This window comes from Strigops habroptila, chromosome Z (assembly GCF_004027225.2).
Source record: "Strigops habroptila isolate Jane chromosome Z, bStrHab1.2.pri, whole genome shotgun sequence".
Lineage (NCBI taxonomy): Eukaryota > Metazoa > Chordata > Aves > Psittaciformes > Psittacidae > Strigops > Strigops habroptila.
The window spans coordinates 10,988,960-11,009,342 of NC_044302.2; the positions used below are offsets into that span (position 1 = coordinate 10,988,960).

The 20,383-nt window shown below is 42.7% G+C and overlaps 1 protein-coding gene across 3 annotated transcripts; it reads left to right on the plus strand.

Moving 5' to 3' along the window:
• Nucleotides 1–153: 153 nt before the first annotated feature.
• CMTM3 (CKLF like MARVEL transmembrane domain containing 3) lies at nt 154–18,812 on the plus strand. Of its 3 annotated transcripts, XR_003989335.1 has the most exons (6): nt 182–286; nt 9,585–9,740; nt 11,589–11,684; nt 12,925–13,042; nt 14,703–15,064; nt 18,644–18,805. XR_003989335.1 is itself a non-coding variant. In XM_030471398.1 (5 exons), the coding sequence occupies exons 1-5, from the start codon at nt 182–184 to the stop codon at nt 14,729–14,731; spliced, it is 504 nt and encodes a 167-aa protein (XP_030327258.1). In that variant the 5' UTR covers nt 154–181; the 3' UTR covers nt 14,732–16,628. The 3 variants fall into 3 exon arrangements, 2 of the variants coding, with proteins under 2 accessions (XP_030327258.1, XP_030327259.1); XM_030471398.1 differs by lacking the exon at nt 18,644–18,805 and having other exon boundaries at nt 154–286; nt 14,703–16,628; XM_030471399.1 differs by lacking the exons at nt 182–286; nt 14,703–15,064 and having other exon boundaries at nt 9,490–9,740; nt 18,644–18,812.
• The last annotated feature ends 1,571 nt before the right edge of the window (nt 18,813–20,383 follow it).

Here is a 20,383-nt window from a genome sequence, read left to right on the forward strand (position 1 = left end):
AGGGTGGGTACGGTCAAACGGGTGTCGCAGGGCGCATCCCGTGCGCGCGGCGCCGCCGCCACCCCCCAGATTTGGGGATGCTGAAACTTTTTTTCACGTTTCCGCAGTGTCACGATTTCCGCTTCCCTCCTTCAAAAAACACCCCGCACCCGCCCGCGCCCCGCGGCCGCCGCTCGCCGCCATGGAGGAGCCGGGGGCCGCCGAGCCGCCGCCCGGGCCGCGCCCGCTGCTGCTGCCGGGGGAGCTGCTGCGCTCCCGCAAGGGGCGGCTCCTGCTCGCCGAGTCGGTAAGGGCGGGAGCGGGGCGGGCAGCGGGGGGCCCGCACGGAGCTGGGGGCGGCCGGGGCCGGATCGCAGCCCCCACTCGCGGAGCAGGCTCCGGCGGCTGCCTCAGCGGGGCCGCCCGGCTGCAGCGCGGTGTGGCGGAGGCAGACACGGCTGAGGGGCAGACCGGGAGCACGCGTTCTGCTTGGGGAGAGCTCGGGGTGAAGCGCCGCTGAGCCTGTCCTCGCAGGCGCGTTAGGAAACCGACTGACCGGTCACGTTAAGCTCCCGGTGCCTCCGGCGTGTTCCCCGTTGGCAGGAACGCTCTTCGGTTGAAAACGGCTTTGATTTCGTTTTAACCTACCCGCAGTGTGGATACAGTGACCACAGCTGACCAGATTGGGTTTATCTCCTAGTGCCATGGGGGAGGCATGGTCTACAAGACAGTATGAGTATGTCCTCAGTATGTCAGGAAGGTGTACTCACCAGCTGATGGTGCGTGGCATTACATAGGGCATCATTATCTACCAGCCACAGTCCTGAGCATTCCAAAAGCTGTGTTTGCCCTGACCTCACAGAGGGACACACTGTGGGGACAGTTTATTTACTGTGAAAGGACCAAACAATCAGCAGCAGCAATGATGGAAACACTGCTCCCCCAGAACTACCCCACATTTGTTCCTCTAGGTCCAAATCCTGAGATCAGGGCTGCTGATTTTTAGTGTAACACTTTCTGGTATTTTACTTGTAAAGGCTTAAAGCCTGACAGCTGACAGAGTACCTTCCTGGTAGAGAAAGAGAACCACAGACTGGTTTAGATTGGACAGGACCTTAAAACTCACCCAGTTCCAAGCCCCTGCCACAGGCAGGGACACCTTCCACTACAGCAGGCTGCTCCAAGCCCCATTCAACCTCGCCTTGAACACTGCCAGGGATGGGGCAGCCACAGCTCCTCTGGGCAACCTGGGCCACAGCCTCACCAGCCTCACAGGGAAGAATTTCTTCCTAATGTCTAATGTAAGTCTTCCCTCTGACAGTTTAAAAGCCCACTTCCTTTGTCCTGTCACTACATGCCTTTGTCAGAAGTCCCTCTCCAGATGTCTTGCAGCTCCCCTTAAGGTACTGGTGGTGTTTTAAGAAAACTTAACGCCATGGGCAGTGGGTATTTCACAATCAAAAGTTAACATTTAAGAGGACATTAGTTGATTGAAATTAGACCTTCTATCATTTGTACTAGAAATAATGAGAAACTTAAATGCTAAGTTGTCTGTAATTTTTTGACAGCAAGTAGTCACATATCAGGACAGCTCAAACTAATAGTCAGGTACGTGGAGCACTGTTTAGACGTGTAAGGTGTCTCTGACTATCCACTGTGCTGGCTCAGAGAAGGAAATGAGGAAATTCAGGCAGGAGAAAGGGAAGGTATGGGCAGAAGGAGGCAGTGCCATCTGGCTCCCTCACTAGCCCTGTGAGTTTGTGAAGCTGTTGGGAACAGCCAGGAGGTGCAAGGCTGGCTTTGAGAGGAAAACCCATTCGTCCAGGAGATGAGGATGACTTCTGCAGTGGGGAACACAGACCTTGGGCTGAGGACCAGAGGCCACAGGCTTCACCAGTTCCAGCAGAAGTGCTGTAAAAGCTCCATGTACCCCCATCACTCATCTGCAGTTTGCAAAAACACGTTTAGAAGATACCAAACCAACTATCTTTCCTCCTTTGGCACTCATTTTTGTTATGTACTATAACATATACTGGAATTTCCTATAGAAGCCTACAGCCCATGGATGATGACTTTCAGACGGGCTGGCTTTTTAACATCTCTAAATGATGACATATTTGAGGATACTGTTTTGGTCATGGGATCAGACTCACCCTTTTGTTGTCATAGAGAAGTACTGATTATGCCTCCTTGGAGTAATAAAAACTGCTCTGTCTTGACGAAACAGGGGCTTATCCTATGTAAGACCACTTGGGGCTTCCTGAGGGTTTGGCTGGCTGGATGCAGCACTAAAATCCCATCTGCCGAGGCTGCTGCAAAGCTTTCTGTGGCTCTTTGTGGGCTAGCCCACATACCAAGGGTGTCGTTTCCTGGCAGAGGGGAGGCAGCAGTAGTTTCTCTCCTGTTGTCTCAGCTTTACCAGAAGAAATCCTTGAAGGCAACACAGGGCCCAGAACAAATCCAGTCTGTGTACAATTAGAGAAATGCAGTGCCAAATAGCTGAAGATGAGTCCAAGTTAAGTCTATCAATCACAGTTTATATCTGTGTTTCATCTTTAGCTTTGTATTTCTCCTCTCGAATGTGTGATTTTTTCCCTCTTTGACACAGCACTAATGTGGGGTGGGGTTGGGTTCTGCATAAACATGTGTAAATAATAATTCATGGGATACAGATTTTGAATAGTGTCTTTTGTTTAGAAAGAAAATGGGGCTCTCATTATTGTTACCAAATACCTCTGTCACATTATTATTATTCGGCAGCTTGGCAAGTCCCAAGGGATGTGCTTTATTTCTCTGTATTTAAAGTCATGCAAATACTGGCATGTCTGCAGGTAGATCAGAGGCTTTCTGTTCCGCTTCAGGAAATGCCAAGTCAGCTTTTTCAACATACAAAACACAAACCACCACATACTGAAAAATATATTACCACCGAAGCAAAGCAGTGACTTGCAGACGTGTCTTGACTGGGGTAGATGGTTACACTTCTGCTTTTCCGTCTACAGCAGAAAGGGAACAGGAGTCAGTTTCAGCAAATTCCCTCAGCCGGCGAGGATTGCTTTGTTCAGATTGAAGGAAACTGCTATAGCCACTTGCTTTTAAAAGTAACATTTTCATACATTTTCACATGGAGTATGGATCTTCACAATGTTCAGGTGCAGTTTTCATGCCAGCGTGCAAACTGCTCTGGGGGCTATCAGGTCTGGGCATTCTGGTGCTTCCTCTAGAACAAGTTAGGCTGGTGGTGAAGCCGATTACAGCGAGAAGGTTAATTAGAATCTCAAATTTTATTCAGAGAAGGAAGTTCCCCCTATCCCTCTGTTCCTCTTCCTTCTCATCTTCCTGCCTCATTAATTTTTTATTCCACCTGGGATAGCTGCACAGCCACAAAGCAGTAACATCAAATACATGTATAAGCTTTGCTGTCTCTCTTGAGCCTATTTATGCTCACTGTCTTGCACCTCCACTTTCTAATCACCATTTTTAATCTCCCAGGTTGGTTTTCTTCCCTTTCTGTCCTCTCCCCATACCATTATTTCTTCCATATATTTTAACACTCCTCTTAAGCTACTTATTTTTTCTGAATACTCAAGTTGCTGTCTTGAAGGTCAGCATCTCATCCATGCTCTTTTCCCTCCTTAAGAGATGCATTTTTCAGTTCCCTCTGTCCCGTGTTGGAACCATTTAACAGCCACTCTCATACCTGCCACCAGAGCTTGTCCAGGCAAGATCCACATTTATGCATTCTGCTGCTCACCAGAGCTGTTTCAGTCAAGCTTTTGTGTTTGTCCTGGCAACTACTGTAATTGTGATCTCCTTAGTCCCCTGAAGTCAGTACACAGTGGCACTATGTATTTTTTTAATAGAAGTGTAGAATGACTATGTAAGGTTGTCCTGAATAAGGTTGTGTCACCTTTGTGGTCACATAGAGAATGTAGAAATCATTGTGCCTGTTTTTCTTCTCTTTTCCTGTCTCTCTTCTGTCTTTTCAGTTTCCTCTGAACTGACCTTCATAAATGAAACTTCCAGCTGCTCTGTGTAAAGCCTCCTTTGAAGACAACCCCTATGCCTTTAACTGGGTCTGTAGCCAGAAGGCAACTTTTGCAGCTAACTCTGGGTAAACCAAGAACTTCACCTCCATGACAAGTATGACAGAGAAGTAAAATAGCGGGGACCACTGAGTGAGCACCTCTTCTATGGAGACAAGCTGAGTTCGACTTGTTGAGCCTTAGAGCAGCTTCCAGTGCCTAAAGGGGGCCCTGCAAAAAAGCTGGAGAGGGTCATGTAGGGGTAGGACAAGGGCAATGGCTTGATGCTGACAGAGGGGAGATTTACATTAGATATTAGGAAGAAATTCTTCCCTCTGAGGGTGGTGAGGTGCTGGCACAGGTTGCCCAGAGAAGCTGTGGCTGCCCCATCTCTGGCTGTGTTCAAGGCTAGGCTGGACAGGGCTTGGAGCAACCTGCTCTAGTGGAAGGTGCCCCTGCCCATGGCAGGGGGTTGGAACTGGATGAGCTTTAAGGTGTCCTCCAGCCAAAACCAGTCTGTGACCTACTTTCTCTCTCTGCAAATAAGCAATAACAAAATGCACTCTTGCCCAAAAGAGATCACCACAAGCCACTTTTAAAACTGTTAAGAAACCTGTTCTTTTCCATGGAGGGCACATGAGGAGCACTTGATGCATTTGATGGTGCAGAGCAGCAAGCGGAGGGCATTGGGGCGTGTGTAGTAGCGTGCAATGATGTCAGCTGCTTCCCGGCATCCGCATTGTCTCCAGCGGGCTGCAGTGGCTCTGTTCTCCCTGCACGGAGCTAACGCCTTCTCGCTCAGCCGTGATCTCAGCACTTCATCAGTCCTCCCGCCCTTAAGGAGCCCAGTGCTCTGTAACCACTGCAACACATTATTTTTTATACCTTCCAGTGCAAGCTAGTTATATGATGAAGTATAACTTCATAATGCCTGGCCCGTTGAAGAAGCCCAGCAACACAATGTTAAGTAATAATTATGTGGGAGAAAATTTCTTTTTGAAACACAATACCAAAGAAGTTCCTTTAAAAAAGAAAAAGTAACATTTAATAGTTTTTTCTTTTTTATGTACATTCCCATTCCCATACACAAAAAAAGAGATGCTTAGTGAACAAATCGGGCTTCTTTTTTTTTTGCCAGGATTTTTTATAATCTTACCACTGCCAGACTATGAAAGGATCCTGTTCTGTGCTTCACTGCACTAGAGCTTTCTGCATCCACATATTACTCCACAGTAAAGCTGGCAATCACGCTTCACTTTCAATAACAGCGCAGGAACAACTCGGACTCCTAGCTACTATCAATGCTGAGGATGTAATCCCAAGGGAGAAAGTGGACAAAACTGATAAAACACTACATTTTTTTAATCCCAGAAGCAGCAGTTCTTTCTGAGTCTGAAAGTGCTAGAAATTAACTTGCAAATGCATTGAGCCTCACAAGCTTCCTCTCTAGCTATTGGGTTTTGGTTTTGGTTTGGTTTGTTTTTTTAGCACAGACAGAGAGCTGTGTTAAAATTACAAGATCCCATTGCTTGGCCTTCTCTGAAATAATTTTTAAACATGCAGCTGCAGTAAAAAGGTGCAGAACAAGTTTGATGTGCTTTGATCATCTGACGGTCTTTAGAAGGGTCAGGCTAAATTCTGAATGTTGCTTTAGAGTTTGTCAGTTTTGAGCAACTTTTAGTGTGGCAGATATTTGTCTCAAAGACTTGAAGTCTAGAATAGTAAGTAGGTGTTCATTAGTTCTGGATACAGACTGGCAGATCAGTGTATTGTGGGGGGGAGAGGTGTATTTTTTTTAATTACCAAATTTTTATATGACATCAAGTGCTGCAGTTAGTGGCACTGCAATTAAATGGTCAGACAAGATAAGGTACCTACTCACTTCTATAATTCAGAAAAGGCAGTAATAGGTAATATCCACTATTGCTCAGGGAGTTCATGTGCTCCACTTATCAGAAGGGGAAATGAGCTCTAATCGAAGAAACGAGAAACATTGTCAAAAGCCAGCAGCTTTGGGGTTCTTGTATTACATAGGGCTGTCCCCAAGTTACCTAGCAAATCTGGCATCAAAATCCACATCAGGCCTGTGACACTGCCACCAGGGAGACAGAAAGTAAACAAACAAAGAACAAGCCCTACCTGGTAGTGACAGAGCTATCAGGCACCTCCTTCTTTTTATTTCTCTTGCTCTTTCTAATGCCTGCCTGCCCTTCCAGCCTTGCCTCAATGAAGGCTGTTAGCATCTAAAATACCATCTCTTAACCTTCATTCTCAAACTCTAGTCCACTATTCTATAGGTAGGTATTTCACAAAATCTTCCTTGGGCCTTTTCAGTCTCTGAATGCCTCCAAAATGAGAGAGCAGTAATCGCACTTCATGCCAGATTCTTTCTCTTTTACTGTTGTCATCAGGAATCCATTGAAATCAAGGGACTTCTTGCAAATCAAGGGTGTTGGGGTTTTTTTAATGTGGCTTTGATGTGCACTTCCCGTGCACAACAACAGCATGCTGATAAGTAGAGTGAGGAGCAGAGAGCTGTGATGGGCTGGACTTTAGCCCACCACTCGTGGTGGTGATAGCGAGAGTACAGGTACTGTTCATCAGGGCTGAGGAACAGGCAGCAGGAGATTGCTGCGATCCTACCAGTAACCGAGGGGTTTGTTTAAGCAAGTAACTGGCCTGTTAACCGGATTTTCAAATGGACAACTAGTATTTCCCCAGATGCCAAGTTTTCTGGATCAGACCAAATTAGAAAGCCGAAATGCTCAGACTGATGCATTTGTCTCTTCAGCAATGTCTCTTCTCTTTTTGTTTCTTCAGCTCTTGCACCAAAGCAGGAATCCCACCAGCACATCAGAGCAGGAGCCCCTCGGCGTACTCTTGTCACAAAACAAGTTTCTGTTGCATCCTGAACAACGTTAACAGCAGGGTCTCAGGCACTGCACTGCATTTCAAACCACAGAGACTTGCCCAGGGCCATCAAGGTTAGGGGAAGACAGCAGGAACCTTAAGTTGCACGAACTACCATAAGGCTGGTCTGAAGAGAACACAAAGGCTCTTCGTTTCACCTAATAGTTAAGGCTTTTGACAGGAAAACTTTTTCTCTGTATAAAGGCAGGCAGAGCACAGGAGTTACTGTATCAAACAGAATCAAGATCAAAGCGATCTCCCTCTGCGTCATCAACTTACATATCTGAAATTTGCTTCTCTACCTACCCTCATTGCTGTAGTATGATGTATTATTTAACACTCCATTAATCCTTTCATAAGTGATCTACGAAGTTCAGTTTAGGTCTAACATTCACCCCCACCTATTGAAAGGGGGTGGGTAGGTGGGAGCTATCCTGAAGGCGTCTCCTCCCTGCTGCTGTTTGTCCCTGCATACTTCTCTGTCTATACATCTCAGCTATCAGACTTGCCTTTAGCCAGAAAAAGGAAGAGATTTCTTTTCCTTTTAAACACCAGAACAAGAAAGAAAAAATGTCCTAACTACGTTCTTTTTAAACCAAGAAAACATGAAACCATGTCTAAATTATGTTCCACACATGCGAGTGAAGCAGATTGCCAAAGTTAAAGTCCAGTCTTTCTTTCTAGCTTAATTCCTTGGAGGTGGGAAGGGAATAGGAAGGAGGAAGTCCACTCTTTCCTTTTAGTAGTTTTGCAAGTTCTGTTATACCCACTTCTTTTCAAACAGAACTCACTGTTTTCATTTACAGAAATACAATACCACATTAAGGATAAGATACAGTGAACAAGGTCCCTCCACTATATGAAAACCCTAGAAAAAGCTGCAAAGAGGCTATGGAAGCAATAAGCAAATAAAAATAGGATAAATAACAACAAATAGGGTAACAGGCCTAGATGTAAAAGTGAAGTCTATATATTATCCAGATCAGTTCATACAACCCAGTGAAACAAGAACAATGCATAGACATAAAGATAAATATAGTATCTTACTAAAAATGTCACATCCTCTCAAACTTCCCCACCCAGTCCTAATGGATATAAACAATATACTCCAGCTATTACCATCCTGGTAAAGAATTGACAGCTTTCCCCAAAACCCAGGCTTAGAATAAAGGCTTGTTAATTAAGAAATTATTTCAACAGGGTTGAACTGCTTAGTTGGCCCCTAAACCTAAATGGCCTCGCTTGATACATGTATTTGAAGGTTGACTGACCGCTCATAGGACTATTTATTAATTCTAGGATCCTTTTCATTCAAGTATAATAATGGGTTTTTTTGAGGTACAGTTGGTTCCCAGGTATACGTGATAGCAGCAAGCAAAGAAATCCATAGATCTGACATTGAATGAGGCAAACGCATTGATCATCACAGTACAAACATTTATTCTTTTCAAGAAGCCACATCTGCCTTCAGCCATGCCATCTGGGGGAAAATAACACATCTCTTTTCAGTATTATATGAGTGAGAATGTCAGTGTCCCAGTTTAGAATTTGGAAGTTCAGAAATTCCTTGTAATCTAATGCTCAAACAGCACCTACTGCTACGTTGACCAAAAGCAACTCTGACCATTGCTTGGGCAGAGATTTGTCTCCAAGAAGAAAGGCTGAACAGAGCAGCTCAGCTGTAAACTAGCACATAATACTCACACTTGCAGGAGGTGTTTTATTCAGCATGCTAGCTATGTTTTATTAGCATTATTATTTTGAGCTAATTTGAAGAAAACAGCAACCTGTTCCCACGCAAGGCAGTAGAGCAGCAGGGCTGGAGCCTCTTCCCAGAGGTGACTAACTTGCAGCGTATCATTTGAAAATGTTATTAAGTTTCTCCATGGTTTCCTTACCTCCCACTTTCACAAATACAGTAGCTGAAAGTCCAGAAGCACTTCGGTGCTGTGGTTTAGGTGAAAATGCATTTTCTTTAGCCATTTTCCCATTGTGAAACTTTCTGGTTTAAGCTATAAGCTGTACTCTAAAGATCTTTTAATTGAATGGGGTAAAAAATGCCATTTTTTATTATATTTGTAGATTTAGGAAACGTCATAAAGATAAAACAAATGTATGGGAGTTATCTATCCAATTAGTCTCTAAACCAGCTGCCTACACTGGAAGACTAGAACCTGAGACTTCCAGAAATCACAGAATAATTACTTCTCAGCTCTTTTCTATCCATCAACAGCAGACTTTTTTCTTTCAACTCTAAGAAGATTGTCAGTGCTGAGTTACTTTGGGCTATCTGAGCAATGATTTGGGTTTCAAATGAGAACAGTCACAGTTGAAAGCTTAAAGCTCTGTTTGCTTGGCAATACCCCACTCTATTTTCAGAATTATGTTGTCAGCAGTGTTCACAATCCAGAGCAAATTACTGACTCGGAGAGGTGCAAATCCACTGCGTGCTCCGGAAAGTCAATTTCATACACATTGAAATAAATGCCATTACTTTAGATTTATTCCATGCTAAATGAGAAAACCCATTTGGCCTAAGGGAAAAAAAAAGTAAAAAGGAAGCAAGATAATGCTATCGCCAGCGGCACTGGCAGAATACTGCTTCAAAGCTGCTCAGCTGCCTGAGGCTCTGCTATTCCAAGCGAATAACTAGTTTTCTCTTTACTCTAGGTGCTGTCATTTATCATCTTTATCTGCTATATTGCGTCTCTAGCTACCTCTTTCATGACGGCACCACTCCTTGAGTTTCTGCTGGCACTGTTTCTTTTTTTTGCCTACGCTTCCAAACTTAATGAGAAGTTTAAAGGACTCTACTGGCCTTTGATGGTAAGTGAAATGTGCAATATAAAAACACAGATTTCACTGTACAGTGTAACATGAGTAAAAGAGACTGTACAGGAATTTAGGCTGACTGTTAAAAACTTCTCCCTCTTATTAGAAACTTGTCTGCATTGCCTCTTACTCAAAAGGACCCAGAGCACTCTTTAAACTATGCTGTATTATGTACTATAGCTTTCTTGGTGCTGACACAAAGCATGGTTTTATTAAAGCAAGGAATTTATGCCGTATTCCAGGCAAATGGCTTAGGGCTGGATTTTCAGAAGCAGGCAACATCAGCCTAAGTCTGACCACTGCTCAGGGCTCCTTCATATAGCCACCCTTACAAATGGGGAAGCCGGGGCAGGCTATATAGTGATGCATATACTTTACTAGTGTTTGTAAATTCTCAGGTAAGTGCTGTTGAGATGCAGTCATACTCACATACATCAGCTGACAGCTATCTCATTAAGAGGGAAGTCCTGCAGCTCTTGCCAGCGGATGCTCATTCACACAAAGGAAACCACTGGCTGGCTATTCCTTGGGCAGTTTCCAGGTTCGTAGTTGCAGGTGGTTACTGCTCGCTGGCCACTGGATGTCTCTGTTGCTTCAAATGTACATTCAAAAGGGAGCATTTGCCTAGCAGTACAAATACATCAAAAAAGAATGCTAATCTAATCTAATCGATCTGGATTCTCTTTTGGTACTGTCTAGCAATAGTTCATCATAGTGAGATTTGAATTAGAGCTCTCAACGTATAAAAATAACATTAGCAAGTCCACTGGTGGATAAAACGATAGCAGTGACTTTGACTATGACTGTGCGTGGTTTCCAGCTGGTAATCTCAGTCCCATCATTTTCCTGTTTTTTACATGCCTCTGATTCCAGAACTAAGACCAAAAAAAGCTCTTGTGTGTTTATTATGTCCATTACCATAATATACTCCAGCTGCAGAATGTAGATAACTGACCTTGTCCTGACTTCAGAAGAGTCGAAATTCTTGTAAGATTTGTATTCTAGGACAGTATCTTACTTATCCATCTGCCTTCTGAAAAGGCAGAAGATCTAATTGTGAACAGAGGTCAGGATACCAGTATTCCAGCTCACATGATTTACACATGCCCTGGGAATCACAGCTCCTTATTTAATACACAGTTCAGAGACAGTTTCCCCAGCACACCACTGCTGGTGTTATAGGGCATGACCCCTACCCTGCCAAGCTGCAGTCTCATCCACAGAAGCATGTATTTCTGTGACAGCAACAGGTACATTCATTTCAGGCTAGCCTGTGGAATTACAAGTGTATATACTAAGTATAGATCATAGTTTTAAATGCTAAAAGTAGTTCATTCCTAAATATTACAGTTCCTACAGACAGGCTTACTTGTATACAGAAACAGGCACACACCGGTTCCCCATGGGAACTGGTATGCTCCTCCAGAGCCTCCGGTACCGCAGGAGTTCTGCTTAAAGATGAGACTTCTTGAGGTATTTCAAATGATTCTTCCACTAGAGCAGACATTGCTGTGCTCCAGGCTAAGCCTCACAGAAAGCTAGCCCTTCTCAGCCTGAAGAAAGGTCTGCGTGTCATAAGCCTGGTAAAAGTAGGATTTATACCAACATCTGTAAGAGCAGAAGCTTATGCCAAGATTCTGGTCGTCTCTCATTTAAAAGTATTTCCCAGATGAGCAATTCATCTGCTACAAAACAGCAGTCTGCAGTCATGCTGCAGCATCAGGCAAGTCCACTGACACAACAACAGAGGGTTTTAGTGGTCATTTCTGAAATCATTTTTACAGGATCTTCTATGTTGGAATTCATGACTAATCTGAGAATGCAACATTGCCTATTTTACAGGATTTCTTGCGGTGTGTCACTGCTGCCATTATTTACTTCGCCATTTCAATTGCTGCTGTCTCAAAATATAACGACGGAGCATCTAAAGCAGCAGGAGTAAGTAGATGTGAGCTTTCCACTTGAGTATTTTGGTGAAATGAGTATGGACGTACTTCAGAAACAATTCAATTTTGACCCCGTTGCAAGTATCAGATGTTTCTTCAATTAACTAACTGAGGTTTAGATTTGCCTAAAGCAAGGAAGAAAAACAGGTTTTGGATCAATGAATAGCTTTTTCATCCTGACAGTGCTGCTCAGTGTTAACTGTACTACTTATGGAAGGCACCTATTCTGCTTTTTAATTTCATCAGCTGTACAGGGAAGATAAACTTTCCTGTTGCTGCAAAGAACAACAAGTTCCTTGAATGGAGGGAATAATAATAATAATTATGAAAAAACAAACATGTGACTACTAAGGACAGCTAAATTAAGTAATTTCAAACTCCTGCCTCTACTGCTTCATTTTACTTGGATGAGTAGAAACAAGAGCAGGGTCATTTTACACTCCAGTATATGGACTGCCCCCGAGAGAGCCTTCATCAACAGCATCTTGTGTTCAGAAATAAGATACAGCCTCTCCACCCGCAACTTGACTCTAAGCATCAATAATGTATGCAACATAAATAAAATTTGCATAATAATTTTAAAAGATAGGGAAGAACAATACCCAGTAGTGTTAGCTGGCAGCCCATACCAAACCATCCCAAGTCATACACGATTTCAAAACAAAGACCTTGTTTCAATCTTTGTCACTCCATTTAGACGTGGTGCAACACACCCAGCATTTACCCTAGCTTCTCAGAGTGAAAGCCAGCCTATTCTTGCCACACTGGCACTTCTTTGACACTAAATAGGTTACTGCAGGATCATTTCATCTCAGTCTAGTTCACTCTGCAATAGACATGTCTCCTTGCAAACCAGTAAAAAAAATTTCCAGAGAAACTGAGGTGAGGGTGGAGGGGTAGGCTACAATCTCTGTTAGCTCCCAGCACAGGGCAGTGCTGATGCTCAAGCTCAGAATGTGCCCAGAGCCAGGGAAGGATGTAGCCTGGGGAATAGTTAAGGATGCATCTGACAGAGCAACAGCAGACATTGCTACTCAGGCACTCAAATTAGCTGTAACTTAATCGATGCCACTGGGTCACAAGGCATTTCCCTTCCCTGTCTTTTTAGCAAGGCACAGGCCAAAAAAAATCTAGCCTCACTTTTCCTTAAGAATTGTTGTATTGGTTAGGCTGATTTTGGTTTGTTTTGGACATGACCTGTTGTTAAAGAGAGTATTATTTTCCCATTTTAGGTGTTTGGATTTATAGCCACAATAGTGTACGCCATTGATTTCTACATAACCTTCAATGACCTGGTTACTTTTCTCAAGCAAGGCAGTTCTGATTCCCCTGAAGGGCACAAGTCAGAGGGTAGGTAAAATTCCTAGTTTTGGTTATATGAGCATGCAACGTGAGATTTTCCTCTCCATTTCACCCTTCACAGGGGAGCAAGAGCACTCGCTCAGTAAGAACAGTTTCTATTCTTGGCTACCTTGGGTTTGTATGCCACAACTATACTGAATTATGAAGCTGCGTAGTCTTAAAATACATCTGGAATTTCAGTGATTTACAAAGAGAACTAGCAAGCCAGGAGTGTGAAGTTTCTCAAGAGTCTAACTTTGGAAGGCCCCGAATCCCATTATAGAAATTACTGTGCAGAACAGACCTTTTTCTTCCCAAAGTATCTTACTTCAAGCACAAAGTCTCCCTTTTTTTGATAACTTAATAATTCACTTAATTTTGATAACTTTAAAAATATTTTTTAATAACTTAACATCCATTAGTCCACAGTTTTGTATATCCCTTTCTTTTTACCATCTCTTTATCATGATTACCTCTTATTTAGGGTCAAGCTTTAACCATCTGTGGGCAAATGGCCTTGAAATCTGAAAGCCACACAGCATAAAATTAACAGCATTGTTACCAAATTTCTTTTTAATATAGGAGGTACAGTCTGCCTCAGATTAGACAGATCCACCCAGACAAAAAGAGGAACCCGCTGTTGGAAGTTCAAACCCATTTCAAGTCAAGTCAGAACATAGGTAGCTATTTTGCAGTACCCAGAAGTCCAAATCAGGCATCACGCTCCGATACTACTCATTGCACCCACACAGATGGAAAAGACTGCTCCACATCTAAAAACAGACCAAAAAAATCTCACCCCCCAAAAAACCTCCCCCCAAAAAACTCTCAAAAACAAACACCCCAGATGTGTACAGAATCCTTGAAGATCTATAGTAATGCTAACAGTCTTTTCTAGGTATTTTAGTAGACTGTTAAATGTTTTGCAAGCTTTAGGCCAAAAAGAGAAACAAAGAAATGACGAATTAAAGGAACACATCATAGGAAACAGACAAGACTAAAAACTGTTCATCCCCACAAACCTCAGAAGAAAATCAGGTGACAAGCGTACAAATTCAGGCTAAAGATTAGATCAAATTTCCCTGGAGATGAAGAGACAAATTTATAAATATAAATATAACATGCAGTCATGCACTGCTCTTCCAGCACTGCTCCTCCAGCACCAAACTCATGTTCACATTGGGACTTTCAACTGCTGACGCCAGAAATCCCTTGCTTCCTTGCAAGTGGAGTCTTGAGCTTGGGCAAGATGTACCTCTATGGGCCTATTGGGATTTCTTAACATCTTAAAGCTTTCAGATACGTTTAACTGGCAGTGCGTAACCGTGACCCCCATCAACATTCTAGTACAGGAAGCATATCTTAAGCAGACTTCCTCTTGGTGGTCACACTAACAGTAATACCTCTGCAACTTCTTGCATCTGAACTGTTACGTACATTGGAGTGGTCTAAGTACCTCTGAGCAGCATTTCTCTAGTCCTTTGAAACACCATTTAAAGCTCCATCATATTAGTAAGAACTGTCATATTACCAGCCTTTTCTGAAATATGCCACATCCTTTGAAGCAGGTGCCTGCTGAATAGCAGTGTACCTCTCCCAGCAAGAGTAGAAGCTGGCATGGAGGTGGGCAGTTTTCATTTTCACTATTGTTTCTTGGTTTACATTTTAGATGAGGACTCTAATTCCGACTCAGACTGAAGAACTGAGCAGCAACCAAGCGTGAAGGGAAGATCATCAGGCACTTTCCTCTTTGCGGAATGCACTGCCAATTGAAATATCTCCCTTATTTCAGCCTTGGTATTCTCTTTCCACCTCACTGTTTATGGAATCATGAAAGCACAAACAGGGCAGTGATGTGGAAGAGGAGACTATTCCCATTGCCATTAGACAATCCTTCAGAACTACGCATTTTACAGTAGTTCAACCTCTCCCAGAGGTCTGTATCCAGACAACACATCTCAATTCTCCATTGCCCATCCTTCCTCAGCACTACAGTGTACTGAGTAAACAGGATCATAATATTTTAATCATGTAAGTGGAGCTTTTAATATGCTTTATTAATTCCAAATCTGTAACACGTATAGCTTTTATACTTATTGCTGTGCCAAAGAAGAGAGGCTCGGAATGCCTCTACTTTATTTGTATTTTTCTTGATTAACTAACAGTATTTCTTTGTCTGAAGTCTGAGTATTCCACTATCTCAAGCACTGAAGGCATAGGTTATAGCTAATAGGTTGGTTTCAATACATTTATATCTACTGCCTATCTGCGACAAGAAAAAGTGACAACTGGAAATCTGCAGCAAGAACAAAGCTCAGAGTGTAACTGCCATAGCATAGCTGCCTCATCAAATGTTCAGTATCATTTTTTTAAGCTGCTTGCATGGAGTCACATCCCATCTTCTGCAATTTCACCACAGATGATATGAGGTAGAACAGATGAGGCATCATCTTACCAGCCTCCTCTCTACCATTTGCGTGGAAGCCCTTGTATGTGTTTGCACATACAGGGAAGGAATACCATCCAACAGCTGCCTATTGAAGCCTGCAGATATTTGTGTGCAAGATCTCAACCACTGTCTGATCTCATGCTCTGGTGGTGCAAATGCCAGTCCTCCCAGGAGGAGCAGTGCTGGACTTGGTCTGCTGGGTTTGCAAAACAGACAGCTCTTTCTGTAAAACTCAGGATACCTGGGCCCCAGGAGGGCAATGCATCTTCCCCACTGTGAAAGGCCAAAAAAACAACCTCCAAACTGAAGGATGTCTGCAATGAAATTCATTTTCCCAGACCCCGTTTTTGCTGTGTGTGTTTTGGTGTGCTGGGTTTTTTCCACCCACCCCAGAACGACATGATTTATGTCACTGGTGTAGTATTCTGGGGGAAAAGCCTTCTGCATTTGAATTTTCTGAAGGTGTTCTCATGGGTAGCACAACCTATCTTGAAATATTTGTGTCCACCACACACTGCTTGGAAAAAGCACGATGTGCTTCCTGCATATGGCATCAGACAGGTCTATTTCAAAGAAACCTGTATACATTTTGAATAATTGATATAGTACCAGAACAGGTGGCCTTCAGAAGAAGTAATTAAAATGAGAGCAGATGGTACTAACAAGAGTAAATGGAAAACAGGGATAAACCAATAAAGGCAGATTTCCTTTGGAATGATATCACCACTTGGGTTTCAATTCCCTGTTAGCAGCTGGCTGCTGACAGGCAGAATACGGTACCCAACAGCAAGCAGGGGCCTGGGAAGGTGCTGTCAGACACAAGAGCTGTCCATCAGGCAGCTCCACATCTCGTTTCCAGACCACTGGGGGAATAGAAGCAAAAAACGAAGCGTTGCAACAAATCATCTTCACTATTATGAGAAAAAGCTCTTTGGACCTCTTCCTGTATGAGATTCCATGTTTCTTTTCTTTTGTCGTACTTTACTGGCACGTACTGTGATAACAGGGGACCTGGGCTCATTTTTATAGTCAATTATTTTGTATTTCTCTTTTTTAATTAAAAAAATTGTACTGCATGTTACAGCTGGATACTAGTACATGGTTAATATTTAGAAACCATGCTGGATTAAACCTCTTTTAATAGAAGCGTTGGGTGTCTTTACTTAAAGACCTGGGTTTATTGCCTTGCCTCTGCCCAGTGGGATTAATGGTGTTTCAAGGAGCTCCATCAGGCAGGATTCTGTGTGCTGGGGAGGTGGCCAATAGCCCAGAACCAGCACTGAAGACTCAACACTCACACAGCTTGAAAGGAGAAACTTCATCTCTAGCACATAAGCATGAAAGAACTTAAGCAAGAATCAGTTTTAGCATATTCAGTAGACATTGGAGATACTGTGCTCCTACTTGGCAACTACCACCACTGCAACCAGCAATCTCCTTTGGGATTACCTGTCACAGACATGTTAGAACCTAAAATCTGCTAAGGTTTTTGTCATGGGTTCAGCTGTAGCAGTTATTTTTCTCCTTAGTAGCTGGTGCAGTGCTGTGTTTCGGCTTTAGTCTGAGAACAATGCTGATAATACACTGATGTTTTTAGTTGTTGCTAAGTAACACTTAGCCCGATCAAGGACTTTTCAGTCTCTCATGCTCTACCTAAAATCCACAGAAGAGGCAAACAAAATTGCTCATGAGCTGCTTCAGGACTACTCTGGCAGGTAGGCAGGGAATTAATTGCCTGTCCAGAGAATTTTGTTACTAGCATTCAAGTATTTGATGAGTCTATTTCTAAGCAGTTTGCCTCCCAGGGTCAAGCACTTGTGTAAGATTCCAGCATTTTATTTAAAAAGATCTGTTCCCATGGTTGAAATAAAATACACTTCTGTATTTTATGAATTTCAGAATAGAAAATTCAATTAAAAACAATTACTTTAAAGCCAGTTCTGATTTGGGGTGAATTGGCTCAGTCTTTCATTCATCTCCTGCCAGCAATATTGCACTAAGCTCAGAGTCTAGTGTAGGGAGAGGAAGAGTCTACTTGTTTTTTCAGCTTGTATGTTTATTGGTTGTTTTTCCTCAACTAAGAAGACCAAAATAGCTGAGATTCAAGGTTCGTGACAGAAGCTGCACCTAAAGCACACAGCTATTCCCGTTTTATTCCATGCTTGTTGAAGAGCACTAACCAGCAGACAAACCCGGGGAGCAGTGAGGTTTCAATGTGGAACAAATCTGTGTAGAAACAACACAAGAACTCTTATGATCTAGCCACTGTGAATCAAAGCCACTAACAGGAAGGAAAATGGATCAGCTGGCATCACAGGTGAATACTTCACACAATTCTCATGCTGTTCAACACTCTCTCTCCTACCTTCTCCTATCAAAAAGCTTTTATACATACTTCCCTATGGAAGATTGCTCCAGTCTTGTGCAGTGATTATGCTCAGGTGATGTTAAGAAATTCTCAAGACCTTTCCGAGCAGCCTTTTTAGATTCTGACTAAGAGGCTCAACTGCCCTTGTTACACTCTGTCCATTACTCCACTTAATTCTGCTTTTCACCTGACACTGTTCAAAGTTCTGGAAGTCTTAAATTTCCAACTGACAAAGGAAATTCCAAGACACCAAATGAAGCACTGTGTATCTCAGCCTACGTGGTATTTGAGAAGAATGCTTCCACCAGCCTGGTGTGCTGGGAGGCAGAAGACAATTTAATGCTCTGCATAGCAAGCAGATGTTTTTTTCATTATGCTTCTGGTAAGCATTCATTGTGCAAATTTCTAAGCCTGAATTTTACAGCTGCATCTTCCCCTGCTAGGAGGCCAACAGCGTGTATCATTAAGCAAGCATGTACTTGTAACCAAACACTGACAGTGCGTGTTTCTAACAAACACCTGCACTTCTAAAGTGCAGAAATAAATGAGAACACATACCCATTGCTACTAAGCTGAGATAAACCTCATAGCAGGCAGCTAGTAACCAACCTCACCAGAGGCTGAAAGTAATAAAATTAAGAGCTTCATTCCAAAGCCCGGGATACAAACTGTCCCCAAAGAGCAAATGCAAGATACATATCACCATGCTTATGTAAAAGTACAAGCAGCAGCTCCACCTAGCCTTCCTTTAATCTTTTTTTCTTCTTTTTTTTTTTTTTTTTTTTTTTTTTAGGTATGGAGAGAGAACAAGAGAGAACACATCAAGGAAGCAGAAAAAAAATTAGATTATCTTGTTACAAATGCTTGAGACACCTCTTAGTAGGGAGTATTGGTTTAAAAAACAGGATGGAGACACCATCTATCTCATTTTATTTCTAAATAAACAGGACTGCATCAAAAAACCCACACGCTGCAACACAGACTCCTCCTTTACTGGAAGAATTCACAGCACACCGAGTTCTCTGTAAAACTTCTAGGTCAGAAGGTAAAACAATGCTACTCACAGAATTAGCATCAATTACATTAAGGTCTGATCTCTAAGCTGGTCCAAAGGATGCACCACCACAAGAGACGACTTCAGCACTCCCAACAGCCCCACACATGCAGAATGTCCCAGCCCATCTTGTAGCAGAAAAGCCTTAGGAGCACAGGAGTCTCCTTTGTTAATCCTTCTTTAGAAGCTCAATTGCACCTTTGCCCACCTCGCCACCTCCCGCATGTTATTCCTAAGCAGTGTTTCAAGAGCATCACCCATATTCCCAAATCTTTCCACAACACTCACTCAATCATCCATGGGTTTCTGCAGTTCTTACCCTTATTAACTCACTGCTTTCGCCTCACACCTAAAGTGCCTGCATACCAAAAATCCCAACTGAATCAAGATGGGACTTGGAACCTACAGCCCATGAGGGACAGAGTACTACCCACTCGTTCTGGCATTTCAGCCCCAAAATTCCTTTTCAGTCCAGAACGTGATGCTGCCACCCACAAGACACAGCATTTCAGCCTGTTACAGTGTACCAGAGGGAGAAACTTACACAAGAGCAATGCCCTTCAGCAATAAAGCAGTACCATGTGCTTTCTGCTACATGTAACCTCTCAAGGACTGCTTACACATGGCTTTTCATTAAATCCTCTATCTACAAAGTTTGTCTTGTCAGAGACAGTCACAACTCAGGGTTGGCTGGTTTGATGTCTAACCCCTCTGCTGTTGTCTTACATAGGAAATGCATTTAGCAATGGTACTTACTGGATTATCAACTGACCACCACATCTGGCATACTGAGTTTATATGTTGCCTTTACAGATGAAGACAATGTTTTAGTACTTTAATATGTCCATTTATTAAACAGGAAGTCCTTCACAAATGATTCCATACTATATTGATCAAGATAAGTGTTAGAAAACTACCATTTTCCCTACATACAAAAATACAGACTTTTACCACTATGAAGACATGATCAGAAGAGTACCATGAAAATCTGTAGAGCTCAAATCTTCAAATATCAGAAAGAAAAAACAGAAAGACAATTAAAAAAAAAAAATTTACAAAAAGTATTGTGCCCATATACAAAAGACTGGAAAGGCAAAATGACATTTAAAACTGATAAATACACCATTTAAATTATGCTGTAACAGTATGGATTTTAAGAGCAAAGACTGCTTTCTGTATTGCAAGACATGACAATTCTTCAGCTCGTGGCTTTTGTTTAGCATAAACACCAATAGAAAAGAAGCACACACACATTGACAAATTGTTACTGGTGTAAAACCAAGCTGGGGTTACACTTTTTTGTAGAGTTACCTTGCCCATGGAATTGGTCAAGCATTAATGGCACAACTTGCACGTACAAAGCTGAAGATGCTACGCACACATATAAGTTCCAGCTGTCAATCCTGAGATGACAGTGATCACAGCTGGTAGGTACGGCTACAGGAAGCATCTATTTTATCAGCTGGCCTCGTGTGCAGT